We start from the raw sequence: 21,665 nt of genomic DNA on the forward strand, positions 1-21,665 counted from the left end.
ACAGATGTTAGATACACGTCTGCGCCCGTTATTGCCAAATAACCTGCCGGTGAATCGAGGATAGCAACTTTTCTCAGCCGTGGGATCGATTGAAACTTCAGAAGCCGATTGAACGTCTCATTTGATAAATTTGGATTATTTCTTTGGTTGAAAAAAGGTATATATATATTTTTTTTTTATCTTATTTTTTTTTTTTTTTTCATTTTTTTTACTTTGAAAAAAACATGCACAACAATGAAAGCGCACAAAAACTCGAAGATGTTAAAATATAGGACCAATGAGGAGGGGAACGCAACGGTTGAGAATATCGATCAGGCATAATATTAGAAAACAGTTCAAATTGCACATTTTTGCAAGATAAACCCTCCCACTCCCAAAGTTTTAGAATCCTCAAACACCGAACGACGAGTGAGTTCATCGAATCCGAACTATGAAATCACACCAAGGCACCGTAATAACCATAAAGTGCTTATTGGACAAAAGAAGAGGTACAAATACACGGAACACGTTTCCACTTCAAACCATTTACGAATCTCCAAAGACCGAGCCCTTTTCGGTGAATAAAACAATCCTGTTTGCACTCGTGTCAACTTCTCCAGAATCAGTCATCTCAATCTACCGGCTGAACCCCGACAAATAAAATCAGGGCTCTCGAGAGAGTCGGGGTATCATATTATATTTCTACTTGTTTAGCACTTAGCGCGGCGTAATCGCGTTGCGTCACGTGCGCTAAATGTTGCTGTCACAGGGTGAGTCGAAGGGGAAAATCGCTAAAGAGGGGCTCAGGCTAGCAGTAGCTGAGCCCAAATAAAACAAGAGACTCAAAGAAACAGCCGGGTAAAACTATGAAAGGAGGGCGGCGATGGGACGGCTCTGGTCCCTGGGAAATCTCCGGGGTAATACTTTCTTTCCCCACGTTCCATCAATTCACAACCCGAGAAGACGAGGACCAATATTCTATCTGTACCGTTGAGATAAGTGATAGGTTTAAACGTCATTAAATTGTAAAAGCAATTACCAGCACACAGTGATTGGTTTGCAAGGGCCGACATGTTGCGGGCAAAGACTTCATTATGAATGTGTCAATGTGGGGGATAATTGGGACTATAAGGGCTCTTTTAGTAAACAAACTAGATGTATGGATGGAATACAAATGCCGCTTTATCCTTAAAAAGTACATGCAGACTAAATTTTCCATTTCTAAAGATGGCTACACTGAAATAAATACAAATACAAATAAAAAAATAGCCGATCAGATGTCTTTTTTTTTTTTCTTTTTTTTTTAATCACTTAACAGATGTTGCGTCCTTCCACTGATAACGCTAAGATATCTTCTTGTGCTATGAGTTTGACAATGTAGCACGGGGTAAATTAAATTCAATTGAATGTAATGGTTCAATTCGTGGTGGTAAATTTGAAGCTCTCGTCCCCCGACGTAGCGTCCACAGGATCCGCGGGTACGAGGGTAGCGAGTCTTTTCCGAATTTATCCGATTTGCATCCGTCGATTCCTCGGCTCCGGACGTAAAAGCCGGCGTTGTAAAACTTGCGAAATCCCATTTTGACAACCATATCTAATTTCTCAGCCTGGAACAGTCGGCAATAGGCTGAACCATAACACACTCGGTGTGTTTGAAACCGTGGGAGTTACGAGTGCACCGGTGACTTCCGTGCCGTCGCGCTCTCGAGTCAAGTGATGCTGTTTTTCTTTTCTTTCCCTCAATCAAAAGGCTGGAGATGTCAGAAGTTAACTTGAAGTAGGGACCTGAATGTAATCCGCTGGGAGTCAATCGCAGACTCCGCTAGTCTTCAAACTCCGGCTTATTCACTGGAAAACATCGGGAGAACACGACTACGCTTTTGTGCTGATCTTTGTTTTCCAAAGGCCATGACATGGGTGCAAATACAGCATCTCTACCTCAACGGAAACCCATCGATGGATATTCAAACTACTACGGGTTTGTTAGAGTGGATCCAGAACTACATTTAACCTCTTCTTAGACATTTCCAGTAGGTGTCACAAGGATCGCTAAGTCGACCGACACTCGTTTCGACATCTGTCGCGCCAGAAGCAAGAAAAGTAAAGTGATTGTGCGTAAATCTCTAAAAAAGCTCGTTGTTTCCCTTGACGAAATGAATGAATGCGAGGGAAAGCGAATGTCGAGACCAAAACGGACGAATCGGGGTAAACGTTGCAAAAGGCATTAACATGCACGCGCTCTCACTCGCGCACGCAGACTTTCGCTCTCCGACCTCAGTTTTCGAACTTTCCGCGGCGCTCAGAATCCGATGCGAGACAAAGCTGCCGAAGCGAGCGGAGTTTCAACTCTGCTTTCAAAACTTCAACAAACAAAGAAACCAAAATACAAAAATAGAGGACAGAGCTCAAAAGGTACTGACAGAAAGTGTGTCTCTAACACGGCCTTCAAAACTCACTGAATCTTTTATTCATCCACAGCCAGAGACACTTTGCTTCCGGTAAAACCTTCCGACAGCCTCGGGAGCAGATGGCTGGGGGAAAAAAAACAAACAAAAAAACAAGTTTCCCAATTACTTCTCAAGGAAGGCGAAGCAGCTTATGAAAGAGGAACGCAAAGGAGAAACAGAGTGAACGAACGGGACCAGTCCAGATTCTCCGACCCGCTCGGACCGGTACGGGTCCGACCGCCGTGGAGTTCGCTCGTACGCAAATCTGCGGCAGCTACAGGTCAGTGTCTGTACGGCGACCGAACGCTTCCCTTTGGCTTCGGGCGAAGGGTGGCGAGCAAAGTCATCGCAGCTTTTCCTTCCGGCGGTTATTCCTATCGGCCGCAGTTTCAGGTGGAACTTTCCTTTTTTTTTTTTTTTTTTGTCCCCCAGGATGCGGAAAATGACAGAGAAACCTTGTGAAGTTACAAAGAAAAAACAAAACAAAAAACTATTTTGTCGATAGCTTTTGTAACACTTGTCTTCACATGGTTTCTTTTTTAGCCTCTCCTGATGGTGGAGGCTTTTTTTTTCCACGCTGGAGATGTTTCTTGCATGTTTATCCACGAATAAAGTTATGTTTTGTCTTGGCCTTTTACTAAAGGAAGTATGGATGTCCTCCGCTGGCAGACAGGCGACGACGCGGCGCACGTCTCTCCCCTGGTTGAATCAAAAAAAAAAAAATCCACGCGTTAGTCCAAAAAAAAAAAAAAGGGATAGCCTAAGAAAAGAGAATAAAGCTGAAATGACTTGAAAAAAAAAAAAAAAAAAAAAAGGGAAAAAATGCAAACAAACAATATCTTTCACCCTGGACTCACTTTAAAGAAATCAAACCAACAAAAAAAAGGGTTGCATTAAAAATACTTTTCACACATTTGCCGTCCCAGGGGTTTCTTACTTTGGAAAGAAGCAGTTGCTATACAGCTGTGCACACTGTGCTGACTGTGAACTCTGTCTCGTTGGCCATGATATCCGTGGGCTGAATGTTGCGGTCGTACATGGGGTTCTCAAATGTGGCTCGTCCGTTCGTGTTCTCGTGGCCCACGTAACCGTTGAAGGGAACTTTTGGTCTTCTCCTGAGGGGAAATGAATCGCTGGTGAATTCCTACTAGCAATAATTCTTATCGTTATGCCCTTTAAATGACACAGAGCCGAGTGGCGTTATCAAATGTTTTATTGTCGTTGTATATTTTGACCTCATCGATTGATTATTGTTATTGTTTGTTTTTTCTAACATCCTTTTGCGGTACAGAAAAAAAAAAAAAAAAGAAATAGATGGAGAGACAGTCAAATGCTGCATAGCCAGTGGGGGAGCAATAAGTCAATAGGTGATGCAACAGACCTGCAAATGTCGGAAACAAACCGTTGTTGATGAAAAATCGGGACGGATTTTGCAATGATTTATCTGATGTCTCGCTAGATTCTGGTTTCGAGACACATTCCATCAAGTGTATGGGCTTCTAGCGCTGGAAGAAGTACTGACGTTAAGCCATCTGGGTTGCGGTTGACGTTGCAGTCAGTCAGAGCGCCGAGTTTCTTCCTCGCCGAGTGCATCTTTGACGTGTGATGCAGAAACAACTGAACGCTAGACAATTTTTATCACTGTTCGCACCTGTCGGCGTGCACAGAACTGGTCTGTTAGTGTCCTATAACAGGTCGGGAGGACTGGACTTTACGTCTTCACTGCCTTAAATCTTGACGTTAATCCCGTGGGCATAAATTCAGTAGATTATCATTTCCATATCGCCAATTCACGATTCAAAACAAATGATGCACACCATTTTTTATTACCGTTTTTTTTATTTTAAAAGAAGCGAACGACCGAGTCGAATTTTTTTTTTTTTTACCGTTAGATCTCTCAACCGTCGGACAAGGCAAAAGTTTGAGCTATTTTGTTGGACTTACCTATGCTTATAGAGGTACAGAGCAAAGCCTGCAATGATCATGGCTATAAAAGGCACTAGGATGGCTGCCGCCACTGAACTGCTGTTGGAGGCAAAGTTGTATCCCGTGTTTTCTCCAATGGGATCTAAACTCTCTGAAAGGAAAAAAAAAAACAAAAAACATAACATTGTGTAAAATATCCCTGATGCGCATTGGATGGACATGATCACACCCACAGAAATACCCTCCGTCCAGAAATTCGGACATGAATTTCAGGGAAATAAACAGGAAAACCAAGCGGATTCTGAGAGTTGAAAGGGCGACTGCGAGTGCTTCATTTAAACATAATAGACTCAGCAGACGTGACTTTTCAAAGTTCATATTGAAGCTTTGTTATAATTTCTCTCCTCGGGGACATCAAATTCCATTAACCTAACAATAACTCTTAATTAATGACATCAATGGGAGACAACTATTACATCATTTCTGATTCATTTTCTAATTTATGGCTCTATGTGTGTGTGTGTGTGTGTGTGTGTGTGTGCAACCAAAAAATATGCAGGCATGACAGCCCACCTGCTTGCTACAGAATGCCAAAACACTCCAATAAAGGACAAGTGACAAACAAGAAGGAATTCAATTAGTGGACTCTGTGGTGTTTGCCAGTCAAAGCCCTGCCACACAAACAGATGCACAAACACACTCATCCAGGCAAGGCATGTTGGCAGCTTTGCTGAATTTAAACAAAATCTGAACGCACCAACAAATCGGGTCGGATTACTTCCAAGACATCCGTGGCTTCCCGTAGACTGACAAATCCATTTTCTCATAGCCATTTTAACATAAGCACATGAAGGCCCTGGCAGAAGCCCCGGTATTCTGTATTAATAAAGAGCCGTTTGCTTAATCGGTGTGTTTGTGGCGGGTTGCGACGGTGGGGTGATGATGGGACGACTGCGCCTGCTGTTCAGGTGGGTGCCTCTTATGATGGCTTATTTTTCACTTTCCCTACGTTCTCACAACTCTCCATAAGCACACCCGCTAATGTATATTCGAATGTCAAACATTAACGGTGCGTTCCAAATTTCCGGCCTTTTTTTTTTTTTTTTTTTTTCTTAATAGCGGACGCCGTTCCGACACCGCAGCACAAGGCTGTCTCGACTTTGCTTTTATAGATTCTGCGAAATTAGTCATTGTCACCGGCAAGAGTGGGGGGACTGCCAAAAGAAGCAGCAGCAATAATTTAATGGATGGGATAATAACGCCTCAAAATCAGAGCGAGGAATAAGAATTTATGTAGGTAACTTTAGGCGGCTTGTCGTTTCGGAGTCGCAACAGAACGTTGTGTCAAAACATGAACGTGTGCGACAACAAATGCCGGAACTGCCAGTGTTTCTCCCTATCAAATAAATAAATCCCAATTACTAGATAGAGAGATAAAGTATTCATCCCTGAGGGGAATTCAAATATTCCAGCCGTACTCGATGGAGACCGACTCCTAATAGAAACACTGCAATCCGATACCAGATAAACGCTACATTAGAAAGAACAGGAAAGCAGTATCGACAATTTTAAGCAGCTACTACGATTTAACGTAAATAATGCTCATCTGAGCGGTAAAAGGGAGGATGGCAGCAGATGTTGGATTCAGTGAAAGACCAAACATCTGGAGCCAAAGGAGCCTCGGTTTCTGGACGGAAGCTGGGAGATTCTCTCCGGATCCAAGAACGCGAGTAAAAAGATGATCGAAACGAAGGAAATAAGGTTGTCACGGTGAGCGCCGACTTGGAAGACTCACTCATTTGGCCGGCGACACATTTACGCTGCTTTTACTCAGAGCGCTGGCTTTCTGTGATTTCGAGGACTCTGCGGTCCCGAGTGTCCATTTTAGTCAAGCATCTCAGGCTTTATTCAAAAACTTGAAATTTAAGGCGATGATGGGAAAATTATTATATTCTAAACTCTCGTCTCTGTCTCTCCGTGTTTCCTGGCTTCCTCGCTGATTGGAAGCTCATGGTTTCAACACGTTCGTGAATTTGTGCTATTTCAATGGATTTTAACAGTGGGTGGCAGCAGTCAGCCAATATTGTGAAATGTCAAAAATAAACAGATAAGATACCCTCTTGCAACAACTAATTGTTTCCTTTTTTTTTTTTTTCCTCGCCAGAATTCAATCATTTTACACAGTAGTATAGCGTGAAATGCACAAATTAAAACAACATTTACATATTCCCCTTTTCCCTGCCAGATGTGCCCTCTTCATCTCAGACATGTGACCATGGGGCCAAACCAAAGGGAAAAAAAAAAAAAGGGGGTTTAAATCCCTCTTTCACACATGTAATTGCTTGACTGCAGCAGCCGTCCAGATCCACAGAGTCAGGATGGAGGGATTTGTTGTATTCAAAATGCAGCAGAAATACATCCAGGAGGATCAAACAGTGAGCATTTCTAGGTCACAAATATGACGCGCAATATATCGATAGCTGCAGCGTGTTGGAAAAATGTTGTGTACTTATGAGAACAGAGCTGAACGTGCTGAATAAACCCAAGACAAATGCAGCAGAAAGAGGGGGATTCAAAATAGCGACTTCTTAAAGGTAGAAGCAGGAACATGTGCCTCGCCGGATCTGAATGAATCTCACTGTATCGATCTGGTTCTCACCTCTTTAAAAAGAAACAAAATTCAAATGCTTCTAAATATATTTCATCGAGAGCCATATAGTATTTTTAACGTATGATCGATTAAAAACGTCTTACTTTTAATGCGACGTCTGGTTTTGTTCAAAGTGCCGCTTTATATTTGACCGTTTCATCCATGCGGTTTTATCATTGCGTATTAGTCGTACCGCAGATCCAAACTTTTTCTATTTGCCATCTTTTCTGTTACAAGGGTCGAAGCGGATAAACTAGTTGGTTATCTAATAAAATTGATTTCTTCCCTTTTACACGAACCGGACGTGCTCCGAAGCCATCGGTTCCCGACTCGTGAAATTTCTCTTCAAAACTAATTTCTGTTTACTTGAAAATGACACAGTATTATGAAGAAACATCACAAGTATTTTAAAATCGGTTCCAAACGGATTTTTTTTTTCAACTCATAATTGTCCGGGAGCCAGATTCCCTCACCAGAAGAGCCATAAATGTCTCGCGAGCCATAGTTTCCCGACCGCTGCACAAGGGCCTGCATTCGACTCCCTGCGAGTGTTTGGACTGGAGGAAACCGGAGAACCCGGGAGAATCCACACAGAAAGGTCTCCTTCAGAATCGAACCGAGCATCAACCTCTCGCGGTGAGGTGGGAGCGCTAACCACTTAGCACCTTCTTCTTCTTCTTCTTCTTCTTCTTCTTCTTCTTCTTCTTCTTCTTCTTCTTTTGAGTTTTCCCTTCAGGTGTCACCACAGCGAGTCAACTTTCTCCATCTAACCCTATTCTCTGGATCCTCCTCTCTCACACCAACTACCTTCATATCTTCTCTCACTACGTCCATAAATCTTCTCTTTGGTCTTCCTCCAGACCTCTTGCCTGGCAGCTCCAATTCCAGCATCCGTCTACCAATATATTCTCCATCCCTCCTCTGTCCATGACCCAACCATCTCAGTCTGGCTTCTCTGACCTTCTCTCCAAAACATCTAACATGTGCTGTTCCTCTGATAGACTCATTCCTGATCCTCTCCATCCTGGTCACTCCCAAAGAGAACCTCAACATCTTCATCTCTGCAACCTCTAGTTCTGCCTGCTGTCTTTTGGTCATTGGAACAGTTTCTAGTCCAAACATCATCTCTGGTCTCACCACTGTCTTGTCCACCTTTCCTTTTATTCTGGCTGAAAGTCTTCTATCACATCATTTTCCACCCATTCCAACCTGCTTGGACCGTCTCTTCACCTCTTTTCCACACTCTCCTACACTCTGGACTGTTGACCCCAAGTACCTGAGATCCTCCAGCTTCTTGATCTCCACTCCCTGTAGCCTCACCGTTCCACCCGAGTTCCTCTCATTCACACACATATATTCTGTCTTGCTGCGACTAACTTTCATCCCTCTCCTTTCCAGAGCATACCTCCACCTCTCTAGATGTTCCTCTACCTGTTGTCTGCTCTCACTACAGATCACAATGTCATCCGCAAACATCATGGTCCATGGGGATTCCTGTCTAACCTCATCTGTCACGCTAACCACTTGGCACCGATTAACAATAATTATAAATATATGGATTGGAAAGCAATTCCATGAGAAGCTGTGAGGAGCCTTTCTCTCTCTCCTGTTTTGTTTAGTTTTTTCTCCAAATGAAAGTTCTCCGTGATGATCTGGACGAGGAAGAAAACACATAAAGGAAGAGCAGCCTTTTGTCCGCGAAGGCCGCGGGTTCATCTCCGATTCATTATAACAGCTTACTCACCCAGCCTCTGAAGACCAAATTGTCCGAAGCCTTTTCCTCTGACAAATCCCTGGTACAAAAAGGAATTGGATGACGAGATGTAGGACACCTGGGGAGGGAGAGCGATAGAAGACAGACACTTTATGCCTCACATCTCAGCTTCGCAGAGGAGCGTGTCATCAAAGTGGCGGCGGCTGGTGCACACACAAAATGAAATATCATGTCAAAAGAGCTGAGGGGGCCTCTTACGGATGACATTTAATATCACTTTTTTTTTTTTTTTTTTGCTCAAGAGTACAAACAAACACACACACAACTGCACTGAAGGCCTGTTACGCAAAATGAATACTCGTGATTTCATGCTCTCACGTACCCACTTGATGCAATTAAGGCACAGAATACACACAAAGTATGACCTGTTTTTTTTTTTTTTTTTTTTTCATTTTATATCTGGAGTGTGTGTGTGTGTGTGTGTGTGTGTGTGTTACCCGTGCCTGAGCTCGGGGGGTAATATGAGATACAAGAGAGGAGGCGGTAGCGTGGGGAGCCCTGATTACCAGGCAATGATTTAACTGACATTTTAATTAAAGAGAAAACTCTTCATAGGCCCTCCATCTCCCTAGAGTGACAAGAGTTGTGTGTGTGTGTGTGTGTGTGTGTGTGTGCTCGTGCATATTTCACAGTCTTGGTGTGCGTGTGTGTGTGCGCGTGCGCGACCGTTTGTGAAACCGACCCCGGTCTTCAACTTACATGTCCATCTAGCGCCCAGTTGTCTATTTTAAATTTGTTGACGAAAATTTCCACGGGGCCTCGGATCTGGTGGACCTGCAGCAGCAGCTGGGCCTCCTCTTTCTTATATGTACCTGCCAGGAGGAAACATCAAGCAGGACTTCAGGAGCTCCATCGATTCACTGTCCGATCTCGCAAAGGCCTCCTCCTTCTGTCGTCTCACGTTATACTTTCATATCAAACGGCACGTCTTTGTTTTCTCCGACTGCCGTTTTGAGCTCAAGGATTACTAGAATTTCACTTTCCTATGAAGACCATCATCGATGACCGTGAGTAAACATCTAGTATGTGCATGTAAAGTCGCCAAAACATTTCTTCAAATCGGACAATATCATTGTGTGATAAAAGATAGATAAAAAGAAAAGCACACGTGTATCATTATCTTACTACCCAAACGTAGAAAAGTAAATGTTTCGGTCAATGGCCAGTCGTTTCCGATGGAAATGTGTGTGTCCGCGATCACGGCTGTACGCCGCACACACTCGGGGACGACAGAGAATAAACGCAAAGTGTGTCCCACTCTTGTATTAGTTAGGATTCACTTCTAGAATGAGCAGGCAAATACATCCAGAAGTGTATTCACATCAGTCCAAAACTGTAATGCTTCTAAAGCCACTTCTTGCGCAAACCTGCAAGTTTGAGTTCCACGCCGCTGTGGTCGATCAGCGTCCCGTTAACCCGGTTGCTAAACGGTTCAAAGGCAGTGATGCGGAGCATAGCCGGCTGTTTCTTTCCAAGGTACTCATAGGATCCCCTCCAGAGAGAGTTCTTTGAAAAGACACCACCTGGGACTGAAGCGTGGATGGAGGACATCATAAGATGAAAAGGGGCAGAGAGAGAGGAGGTAAAGAATTGTCAAATAGACCTACTTTGCGGACCATTTGTCTGTTTGCTAATATTCAAGGAATAGCCGGAGCTACTTTATATTACTGACAAAACGGCAGGTTGCAGTGTTTGCACACTGCAGGTGAGCGGCCCAAAAATGTGGCAAACTATTTTAACAAAAGAAAGGCGCAAGTATCCGGGCCTGCCATGAAAAGTCATTGCATGAGATTTAACGATTTACTGATGAAGCACTGAAAAGGCAGGTAAATGCTAACATGGTATGTATCCACACACACACACACACAATTGCACATACACGGCACATTTTTTACCCGGTAATTTTGAGGGTGGCTCCTGCACTGTTCCCACAGGGCTCTTTCCACTCGGGCGATTATCAGCTGCGAAGAAAATTGAAAAAAAAAAAAAAAGTAAATCATTAATTAACTTCTTAAAAAAAAAAAAAAAAAAAACTGCAAAGATGCAAGTGCACCTTTTGAAGGGGGCACAAAGGGTGAAAAATAAATATTCCAAATATTCACTTTAAACAAGTTTAATAAACCGCAGTGGGTTCTTGCATAAAGAGGCCGTTTGTGTTCAGCTCAACGGATAAGACACACATCTTCAAGGCCAGCACTTTAATAACGCCTTACGACTCATGTGGGACCTCAGGACGGCACCGAAATCCGACCGCGCAGGCAAACAGGGTGAAGACGTCTACAAACAAGGACAGGTATACTGACGGTAGTTTATGAGCCCAAACATCACGGCGGCTGCAGGTGACCAGGCACAAACAAACACGCGATTTTACACCCCAGGCTCGGCGCTTTATGACCTTTGAGCTGCCTTTCCATCACTGCAAGCATGTGTCCTTTTAATATCCTGCAATTAGTAAGACGGCGTCTTTCGCAACGGCGATTCCAAGGCCTTAAGAGCCTCCCAGCACCCAATGGATTTCGGTCAAAGTTTTATCCATATCACCCCTGTAGTACATCTATTTACATTAGCATCTTTCTGCTTGAGGTAATCTTGCATCTGTGGTGATTTTTTTCTCATATATTCAGGCAAACGGTTTAGGGTGTCTTAATAGCAGCCCATTTGTCTGCCACACCTTGTAAACGGTGCCTTTCTGTTTATAAGAGGTGCTTCTGCTAAACTAATCGATGGGATGTATTGCCCTAATCAGGTGTTTTGCACTCTTGTTAATGTTTCGAAGCTTGTGTATCTGTGTGTGTGTGTGTGTGTGTGTGTGTGTGTGTGTGTGTGTGTGTGTGCGTGTGTGTGTGTGTGCATAATCCCTTGCAGCGTAATTGTGTGATGGATGGACCGTCCAACACCGGCACGTGTCGGACAACTAACAAATGTTAAACAGAGCTGTTTGTCAACTTCAAATGAAACCTCCAGCTATTCAACACAAACCTGTGTGTGACTTTTTATGGTCTAAAAGTAGTGCAGAGTGCACGTGCAGAGTGCACGAATAATATGATAGTTTAGCAGCCGCGGCAATGTGAGAAGCCAGGAAAGCAAATATCTAGTCCAAGTATCAAATCCAGAAGTGCAAATTAGCAGTAAAGTGCATTGTTATATTAAACAGCAAACATTAAACTCCAAGGTATGAAATGTAAAGTGCATGCAGATACAGACTGATGACAGAGTAGCAGCAGGGTTTTTTTGTTTGTTTTGTTTTTTTTTTTTGTGCACAGTTTAGTGCAAAGGTCAGTAGGTAGGTCAGTGCAAAGTAGCAGTGATGCAAATAAAGAAGAGGGAGAGTTCAGGGTGGCCATTCAGGGATGGTGACAAATAAGATGGAGATGATAAAAACTATTTTATTTAATGCCAGAAAGCTAACTCTTGGGCATTCCTTTATATACCATAATTTCGGAACTATAAGCCGCTACTCTGAACGCTGCAGCTTAAACAATGATGCCGCTAATTTATGGATTCTTTTTTTAGGCTAACGAGCTTCATGCTGCTAACAACATTTAGTCTCATCACGTCTCATCACAAAATACAGTGAAATTCCTTGTATTATTTATTAGTAATCTTTTTCACCAGCCGTGTAACAGGTAATCTTCTGGGAAAAAAATAAAATAAAATAAAAATTGGTCATTTTTTGCTGGTGCGGCTTCACCAAGCACTACCCCACTAAACACGCCCCCACCCCCTAAAAAAACAAAACAAAAAAAAAAAAAGAAGAAATGAATGTATGTATATGGTTTTGATGGCTATTTGGTCGAGAATAATGGCTACTGGTACTTTGGATCTTCGGTTATTGAATCGCAATTTTTGTAAGTCGCTTTGGATAAAAGCGTCTGCTAAATGACTGGAATGTAAAATGTAATACATGCAGGTGCGCTAAATAGTCCGGAAACTTAATACCACGATCTGGAATGAAACGAAACAGTAATACCTGCACAGAAAGGTGGCTTCCCGGTCCAGCTGCCATCAGACCTACAGGTCCGGTGTTCTGACCCCCCGCCCAGGTAGAAGCCCGGCTGACACGTATAGATCAGCGTGTAGCCGAGGGACGGCAGCTCAATGGCTCTCACATCGGACTGGGCCGGCAGCTCCGGCTGGCTGCAGTGGTGAGCTGGAAGGAAGATAGAGAAAGTAGGGAAAGGAGGATTAAAAGAACCAAGAAAGTGAGAGGGAGGTTTGAGAGGAAGACGCCCGGGTGGAGATTTCAGAGAAGCTTGATATAAGAATGAAAAATACGACAGAAGAGAAAGCGGAGTTTGCTTGTCGAACGGCATATGAAATGTTTAGACACAAAATGAGAGTATCGCTAACTTTACCTCAAGGGCACGTTCCCCACTCAACGAAAACATGATTCTGCAGAATCAGCAGATTCTGCAGCGACTCACCAATGCACTCAGGCTGAAATCCACTCCAAGTGAGGTTGGGCAGGCAAGTGCGAGAAATGGAGCCCTGTAGCAAGTAACCCTTTTTGCAGCTGAAGAACGCAGTGCTGCCAATCTGAGAGCACACACACACACACACACACACACACACACACACACACACACACACACACGCATGCACAAAGACCCAAGTTCAAAAATGAATGTGAATTTGTCGTCCTTTTAATCAAAGCTTAATCTACAATTCTAATACGTGCATCAGATTATCAACGCTAATCGACGATCACTATCATGGCAGGTTTTGGGATTTCATATTTTGTGAGGTGCTAATCGATTTCAAACACACTTTTTGAGTGATCGTTTTTAAAAGTATTTTCGAGGGACAGACACCCTGGCGCTGTCGCTGGGGAGGAGATCTGGACGGAGATCATCTCCAAACATCAGCCTGCTTGTTTCCCAAACAGTTGTGAGGACCAACTGTCGTAAACACTCATCAAATAAAAAACTGCTTAGTAGGAGATTATTTTCTATTATGGTTGCGACTATTGATGATTTTTGTGGTTAAGTATTCTCCTACATGCTCTACCAGTAATTCAGATTTAGACGAATAAATAAATAACAAATAACCTCGCTTTATTACACACAGCTTTATTTATTCCTTTTTTTACAAGGAAATCTATTTTAGAAAACGAATCAGAAATGATCAAAAACGCTGACGGCGCGGGAGGGTATGAGATTTAATATTGCAATGTATTATCCCGGCCGTTGAGACCGTCTCAATGAATGGTTGCATACAGATGTTTTCTAACTGGACTGTTTTAGTACTTAGAGCAGCCAGATGTTCCCACCTGGTATCCTTGACTGTTGTTCTGATTTCCAAAGAGAGGCGTTCCAGGGTCCCCGCATGCAGTGTGAGTGGGGTCTGGAATGCACACGGGTCCAAAAATTAATGCATCACAAACAAACCATAATTCAGAACAAAAGAATCCTTCATTTTGCAATCAAATAATCGATGTATCTTCTTCCCTGAGCATGTTAATGCAGGTCATATTAGATCAGCTCAGCTAACTCCTCTGCTCAGCTCTCTGCAGATGCATGGGTTCTGCACCACATCTGTAAGGTACACCCTAGCCACCTGCCGGAGAACTTATTTTATCTGTTTCCATCCGAGACCCTGCACTTTCAGTCATGACCATAGGTGAGCGTTAAACGGAACAAAATTGGACTGGGAAATTGAGAGGCTCTCAGCTCAGCCCTCGCAGACCGATTCAGCACCGGCACCACCGCTGACGCTGCACGGCTCCACGTGTCCAAATCAAGCTCCATCCTGGTCTGAACTAGACCGAGGTGGTTGAACTCTTTCACTTGCAACAGCGACTCCCTGTGAATCCAAAGAGAGTGAGTCACCACCCTCCAGGAGCAAACAGGGCCCGTGATTTGCAGGTGCTGACTCCCATCACGACCACTTCACATGCAGCCTCAAAAGATCATAGGCCATCTGGAAGTCATGTGGAGATGAAGCTAACAGGACTAGCATATCTGCAAAGAGCAGAGAGGTAATCTTCAGGTGCCGACGCATCGTATTTTCCCTAAAAGCGTTCAGGGATCTCGTCTATGAAGTCCAGCGACGATCTTTGTTTAGCCCGATAACCGCAGGAAATATGTTTGAGGGTCTACAGACAAACAACCGGCTGCAGAATAATTCGCAATTAAATTCCACGGTGGAGAACCCGATTTCTACAAGTCACATGAATCACATGAGCGTACTTCCATGACACCTCCATTAAATTGAAAATATCTCACTGGCCTGGAGTGAACTACTGACAAAGGGATGGACATCTAAACTTTGCGTGGATAAATAACTGTATGTGTGCAAGGATCCATGAATCTTTGCAAACAAGAGATGCCAGACTGGGAAGGTTTGGACGAGCACAGGGGGAGAATAGCTCACTGGTAGGGGGATGTTGAGGTTTGAACTACCAAGCGGGAGACCTGGAGGAAACCCAAAGAAGAAGTGTAAGTATGTCAGAGCGAGAGTGTCAGATGGAGGCAGATGACTGGCTGTGGTGACCCCTGACAGCCTGAAGGAGTAGAAGATACAAAACGCCTGAGTGGTCGTCCTTGGAAGCGAACAATTCCTGGCCGGACTCCCGCGCCGCTCCGGGTCGGTCGGAGAGTCGTTGAGCGAGACGGTGAACTCCTAACTGCTCCCCCGGAGCTGCTCAGCAGCTGCCTTCTGCTCAGGGTTGATCCACGATGGGTTAAATACAGAGCTATAACTGAATGTGACCATGAAGGTCTTTCTTCTTCTTCTAATCGTACACAAAGACACTGAAGACTTAGTGATTCACTTTCAGGGACGATATAGTGTTATGCATGCACTAAGTTAACCGGTTATTTCACACATGCCAGGCGCGGAAGCTTTTCCGCAGCTGCTAAACAAAGTGGCTCATAAATAATGCAGGATTTGTGGAATAACGGATGACTTTTGGCTATAATGAATTAATGTTTCAACTAAATGTTGCTGTGTCAAAGTTTTGAATGTGTTAATATTTTACGAGGCTTCATCCCGAGGGCTGCTGGAATGCATTTTATCTGATCAACAATTTCTTTTTATTGTTGAAACTGCCATGATCGAACTCGAATGCCTTGTAACTCACGCTGAATTTTTCAGCAAAGTCATTGACGAAGGAACGAGAAGACTGTATCTTCTTACCAAACCTGTACTTTGCCTGTGCATAATAAAGTTTCCATTAAATGTGAGACCGCTTTAAAACACAGATTTATATAGTTCTGGATTTTCAATTCATCAGATTAATTCAATTTGAAAACCAACCGAAAAAAAAAAAAAAAAAATAGGCTGTATCTTGATCAAATATGTGTTACTTTCTTCAATTTAAAGGTCAGTCAAGACCGAAACTGAGGGCAGAATGAAATAGCCATGCGTTTGAAAGCCAACATTAACACAAAGTGGTATTGTTAAAGTAATGAGCGAACTGGCATCCACACATCACTTCATTATCTTCACCGCATAGCGTCCACACAGGACTGCCAGAGAGGGCCGGGTGGTGCCGCGGCCAAGACCATTTGTAATTGGACAAGAGGGAGGAAACAACCTGGAGTGGTCCTGAGTCAATCGCCGGGTCAAACAGAGAAGCATACCATCATTTATGTAACCTACTGTTTGTTTTTGGACTGGATAGAAGCCTTGCAGGCACGGGGAGAATATGTGAAATCCTTTAAATGTTTTAAATGTATATTACAGATGGATGCGCCAGCTTTTAACATACCGATGCAAGAAGGTTGTATGCCACTCCAGGTGCCATCATACTGGCAATATCTTCTGGTTGAGCCAACCAGGATGAGAGGTGGATAACAGGAGAAGGAGACAGAAGAAAGATAGGTAAAGCCTCTGTCCTCTCTCCTCCCCTGAGCAGGTATACCTGGGTCTCCACAGAACACAGCTGAAAGAACAAATACAGGGAGAAATTGGTTGCCGTCCGATTCCACATACCGTCATTTCTGGACTATTGAGCGCACCTGAATATAAGCCGCACCGGCTGCAGATAACTATACTGCTCAAAAAAATAAAGGGAACACTTGAACAACACAATGTAACTCCAAGTCAATCCCACTTGTGTGAAATCATAGTGTCCACTCAGGAAGCAACACAGATTCATTTGGACTTGTTTTAAGGACATTACATCAAAGTTGGATCAGCCTGGAGTTTGTTTTTACACTTTAATTTTGAGTGTGATTCCTAATCCAGACCTCCATGGGTTGATACAATTGATTTCCATTGATCATTTTGGTGTGATTTTGTTGTCGGCACATTCAACTGTGTAAAGAGCAAAGTATTTCATAAGAATATTTCATTCATTTAGATCTAGGATGGGTTTTTTAAGTGTTCTCTTTATTTTTTTGAGCAGTGTATATAAATATATGTGTACGAAAAGACGCCACACTTGTCTGTTGAAACATGAGCTATTTACACAGGAAGATGTCACCCACATTGTTTTTACCCGTAACATCCACCTGTACTGGAAATGCTTTATTTTACTTGTTTTTTTCTGTAACACAGCTGATGAAAAAGATTAATAATAAACAATACAAGGAAGAGTCCATCCATTTTCTATCCCCGCTTTGTCCGACTCAGCTGTTCGCTATCTTGGTCCTCCTCCTGCTCACGGAAACCGTTTAAGTCGTCTTCTTCAATGTCGGAATCAAACAGCCTCGGAATTTCACCGTAATTTCATTGGTCCGATGCGACGAGGCTAAATATCGTGTCGGCATGAAACTTGTTACTCTCCAAAAAAAGCATAAATCAGCCGCATCGTCATTATAACTGCAGTGTTCGAAGCATGTAAAAAAAGTAGCGCCTTATAGTCCGTAAACGACGGAACTTCACACAAATTCAAAAAGGAACACAATAACACACAAAACCACATTTCTATGCAGCCAGAACCGACGGGCGAACGAAACGACAGGAAGACAACATACCTGTGGCATGTAATGTCACGGGGGAGTATTGCATCGGGGTACTTACGGAAGCACTGTGGCTTCTCTCCACTCCAGTTCCCATTGCCCTGACATGTTAACACTGTGGGCAGGGACAGCTGGTAACCTTGATTACAGGAGTAGCTGATGCTGGAGCCCCAGGTGAAGTCTGTACCAACAACCTGTCCGTTAGGAATGGTGGGCGCCGAGCCACACACAATAGCTACAAGAAGACAGAGAAAGTAAAGAATTTCATTGATTTTACGTTGCACTTTGTCGGTCGCATTTAGCTTTTCTGCACCATACACATATTAATGTACGGTTGTACCTTTACAGAGGGGTTTGGTGCCGTTCCACGTGCGGTCTTTCGTGCAGACCAGGGTTGAGGCGCGGTCGGCATCCATGGTGAAACCGGGGGTACACTGAAAACTAACGGTGTGATTGTAGATAAAATCATTCCCCAATCTCACACCATTGGTTGGTACTCCAGGATCGCCACAATTGATCACTGCATGGACGAGATTTAAAAAAAAAAAAAAAAATACGGTCATGAGATCTGTTTATTTATTGCGTACGATACACTCATGATTAACTCTTCTCCGCAGTGCAACCGAGCAATTCAAATTCTCATTCTCATTCAAAATATGACATTTTGATTGCGACGCAATCCGTGCAGCATCTGCAGAAGTAATCAGCATTCACAGATTAGTAACGTCTGACAATTACTCCATGTACATACACCAAAAACAGATCAATTACTGTTCGACAATATGCTATTAAGAAATAATACACCTGACCCAAATGTGCAATCAAAGAGATTTTTAGGGTTATCCATATCTAGATTCTTCATTACATGTAAATGATGAGTTTTAAACATACGGACAAAAATACGAATAATGCAGATTATCATTCTCCTTCTACCACCATTCGCATTCATTTTTAATATATTTTCCGACCCAAAGGTTCAGTGGAATGATGTGATTCTCAAGTGACTATCTTTTTTTAGTTTTTAGTTTGACTGTCATACAATGTGTTTCATTATGTAGCTGCACTGGATAACGATGATTTCGTTTTGGTTTGGGATTTGCCACTGATACCATATCGGCACCTTGGATGACAAGATGTTCACAACAGAAATGACTATTAAAAAAAAAATACAAAAAAAAAAAAAAAAAACGAAAACAATGCTTTCCGCTCCGAGTATGGAATATGTAGATAAGTCAGAGTCATTCATTTCAATAGCTGCAACATAAAGTGGGTAATCTAAATGGTTCTGGATTCTGATCAATAAAACAGTGAATTTTACTGCTTTTTTACATTTTTTGGCATCAATATCAATAACAAGCTGCTATATCTCTGTTACTGAGGGGTATGTCGAAAAAAAACGCAATTCAAACAAACCAAAGGAAACAAAAGTTAAAGTAACTGTTATTCATTAAAACTATTCCCCTTAAAAGTTTTGGATATCTTGCTATCTTTTTATTGATTTTAATTTAACTACCATCATTTACAGACTATTGAGCACACCTGAATATAGACCTGAACAAATCAATCCATGTGTGCATAAACAGGCCGCCCGCGTCTAAGTCAAAGGTGTCCACGTCGTAACATAAGATATTTACACAGAATCTATTTCTTCAAACTTTTGATTAAATTTATACGTACTGGAATTTTTTTTTTTTTTTTTTTTCCCGAGCGTTGCCGCGGTTGATGAAAAAGATTAATAATAAATAATACAATTGTCATCAAGGTCACAAGGTAATAAATAACACACAAAAGTCCATCCATCCATTTTCTATCGGCTTCATCCCGTTCCGGCTGATGGCCGTCCTGGTCTTCCTTCTAAAACCATTCAACTCGGCTTCTTCGGCGTCAGAATTGAACGGCCTCAGAATTTCACGGTCGTTTTATTGTTCCGATGTGACGAGGTTAGATGTTTTGGCGGCGTGAGGCTCGTTAGCCCAAAAAATAAATCCATAAATTAGCGGCATCCTTGTTTAAGCCGTAGTGTTCAAAGCATGTGAAAAAAGAAAGTAGCGGCTTACAGTTCAGAGATTACAGTTTTTTTTATCACTTTCCGAAGCATATTAGTTTCTTCTTTACGATATTTGTCCTACAACTACGAGCTGTTTGCTTGGCTGCTAACACATTTGTTTGAGGAATAAAGATGGGTGAAGTTCTAGCACCGATTTACTTGCAGTATTCCTTAAAAGAAGCTCCGTAAATCACTGTTTAATTTACAGATGAAGGTCTGGCTGTTCATTTTACATCCCCAAATTTAGTCAAGCGAGTGCCGGACGGCTGAAACTCCTGCTCGGCTGCCGAGATAAGTTGCTTACACAATCATTCAATTATGTGTTTATCATTGAATTAAGACCGACCGCAAGAATCCTCCCACAGTAGTTCCCGCGGTTCCAAAGTCAACAACATCGTCCTAAATTATATCTTTATCTCCTTCTGGCGACACAGGTTGATTCGGTTACAAAACTGAGAATTGCAATGTGGGGCTGCTCAGCAGCTTCATAATTCTGTCTCGCTGGGAGATGCAGGATTTAAGGTGGAGAAATGTTAAAAGACGGCACCATTTACTGCAGTTTACTAGCTCCCTGGCAAATTTCTCCATGGAGTGAGAAGATATGTCTTCTTAATGTCTCCCCTTGACGGAGGATGAAAATAAAAGAAAAAAAAGAATAATTCCCCCCCCGGTGAGGAAACGCCTCCTGACTTGTCCACGGATACAAGTTAACCCCGCTAGAGGATTCAATATTATTCCTCGTTTCAATCATTGAACGAAACACGCCGATTTTCAAATCATCCACCGAAATAAAAATATTCCACCGAAATCTTTCCAACTGCAGCGTTTTACTCCCACTGATTATTCTATTATTATTCATCATCAAAGTTGTTGGGGGAGGTTTTATCTTTACCATACAGGGGTCAAAAGCATGATGTAGCAAGTGTGTGTCTTTTGTTCGGCGTGAAAATACAGGGCTAGCGGTGTCTGCCAGGGTGCGGGTGCTTCAAAAAATATCTGTCACGACAGGGGATTAATGTGACATCCGAGTTCTGTTTCATTACCATGCACGGTGTTCTGGTTAAATCCTTGAAGAAGGATTCAAGGTAAGCTGCTTTGAAAAAAAAAAAAAAAAAAAAAAAAAAAAAAAAAAAAAAGATATGTTCAATAAACTGGAAAAAAAAAAAAAGTGTAAACCATCCTTGCGGTACACAGGCAGATATGAGGTCGGCGAGGAGGCAACTCAGATATCGGTAAAGACTAGTAAGAGCTAAATCATCCTCAGCTGGAGAATGAATTCCCGTTTAATAAGAGCAGAAAAGATAAGTGCCGCATATAGATTAATTCTCCGCGAGAGCCGGTAATTACCTGAGCACTCGGGCATGTTGCCAGTCCAGGTGCCATTTACGGTGCAGTGACGGGTGAGCAGGCCTGTGGAATAGTAGCCCTCCCTGCAAGAGTAGGTGATCGATCTGGAAAAGGTGAGACCGTCGTGGTTCAGGATCTGGGCGTTCCGTGGGGTTCCGGGGTTTCCGCAAGAAATCACTGAAAACGAGGAAGTAGAAAAGGGGAGAAGAAAACAAAAAGTCATCCATCACTGGTGAAAATGCGTAGATTTCCATGCATGTGCCACGTGCACGCCCGGTGTCTTGAGGTTTTCTTGAGGGATAGTTCCAACAACCCCGGTTCTTTTTCTGTGCTTGTTATAGGAATACATTTATCTCAAAGTGACATTGTGAACTTTTCGTTCGTGCCTTTTTAACACGTGTGAATTGGTTCGTCTCACTTTTCTTTCGTTCATTTCAGGAGTTTAGCGAGGCCAGCGGATCAGACTCTTTTTTTTTTTGACTTCAGCTGCCAAAGGCCACAACCTGCCGACAGAACGTAGCTGAGCTACGACACAATACTGACCGAGCTCTGTCAGATCTACCTCGAATGATCTCTGTGAAAACCTTGA

At 42.8% G+C, this 21,665-nt stretch overlaps 1 protein-coding gene across 1 annotated transcript in view; it reads right to left on the bottom strand.

Annotated features, from left to right (window-relative positions):
• Nucleotides 1-1,087: 1,087 nt before the first annotated feature.
• csmd2 (CUB and Sushi multiple domains 2) overlaps nt 1,088-21,665 on the bottom strand; it is a 232,636-nt gene continuing 212,058 nt past the window's right edge. The window contains exons 59-72 of the mRNA XM_086171636.1: nt 21,077-21,253; nt 18,023-18,202; nt 17,744-17,917; nt 16,488-16,661; nt 14,046-14,119; nt 13,201-13,312; nt 12,747-12,926; nt 10,672-10,737; nt 10,144-10,305; nt 9,476-9,588; nt 8,747-8,834; nt 4,371-4,503; nt 3,364-3,541; nt 1,088-3,125 (exon numbers count right to left, since the gene is read on the bottom strand). Of these exons, the coding sequence (XP_086027762.1) occupies nt 3,382-3,541; nt 4,371-4,503; nt 8,747-8,834; nt 9,476-9,588; nt 10,144-10,305; nt 10,672-10,737; nt 12,747-12,926; nt 13,201-13,312; nt 14,046-14,119; nt 16,488-16,661; nt 17,744-17,917; nt 18,023-18,202; nt 21,077-21,253 (1,793 nt within the window). The 3' untranslated portion in view covers nt 1,088-3,125; nt 3,364-3,381. The remainder of the gene's footprint in view (nt 3,126-3,363; nt 3,542-4,370; nt 4,504-8,746; nt 8,835-9,475; nt 9,589-10,143; nt 10,306-10,671; nt 10,738-12,746; nt 12,927-13,200; nt 13,313-14,045; nt 14,120-16,487; nt 16,662-17,743; nt 17,918-18,022; nt 18,203-21,076; nt 21,254-21,665) is intronic.

This window comes from Fistularia commersonii, chromosome 24 (assembly GCF_037954325.1).
Source record: "Fistularia commersonii isolate RoL2024-O1a breed Wild chromosome 24, RoL_Fcom_v1.0, whole genome shotgun sequence".
Taxonomy (NCBI): Eukaryota; Metazoa; Chordata; class Actinopteri; order Syngnathiformes; family Fistulariidae; genus Fistularia; species Fistularia commersonii.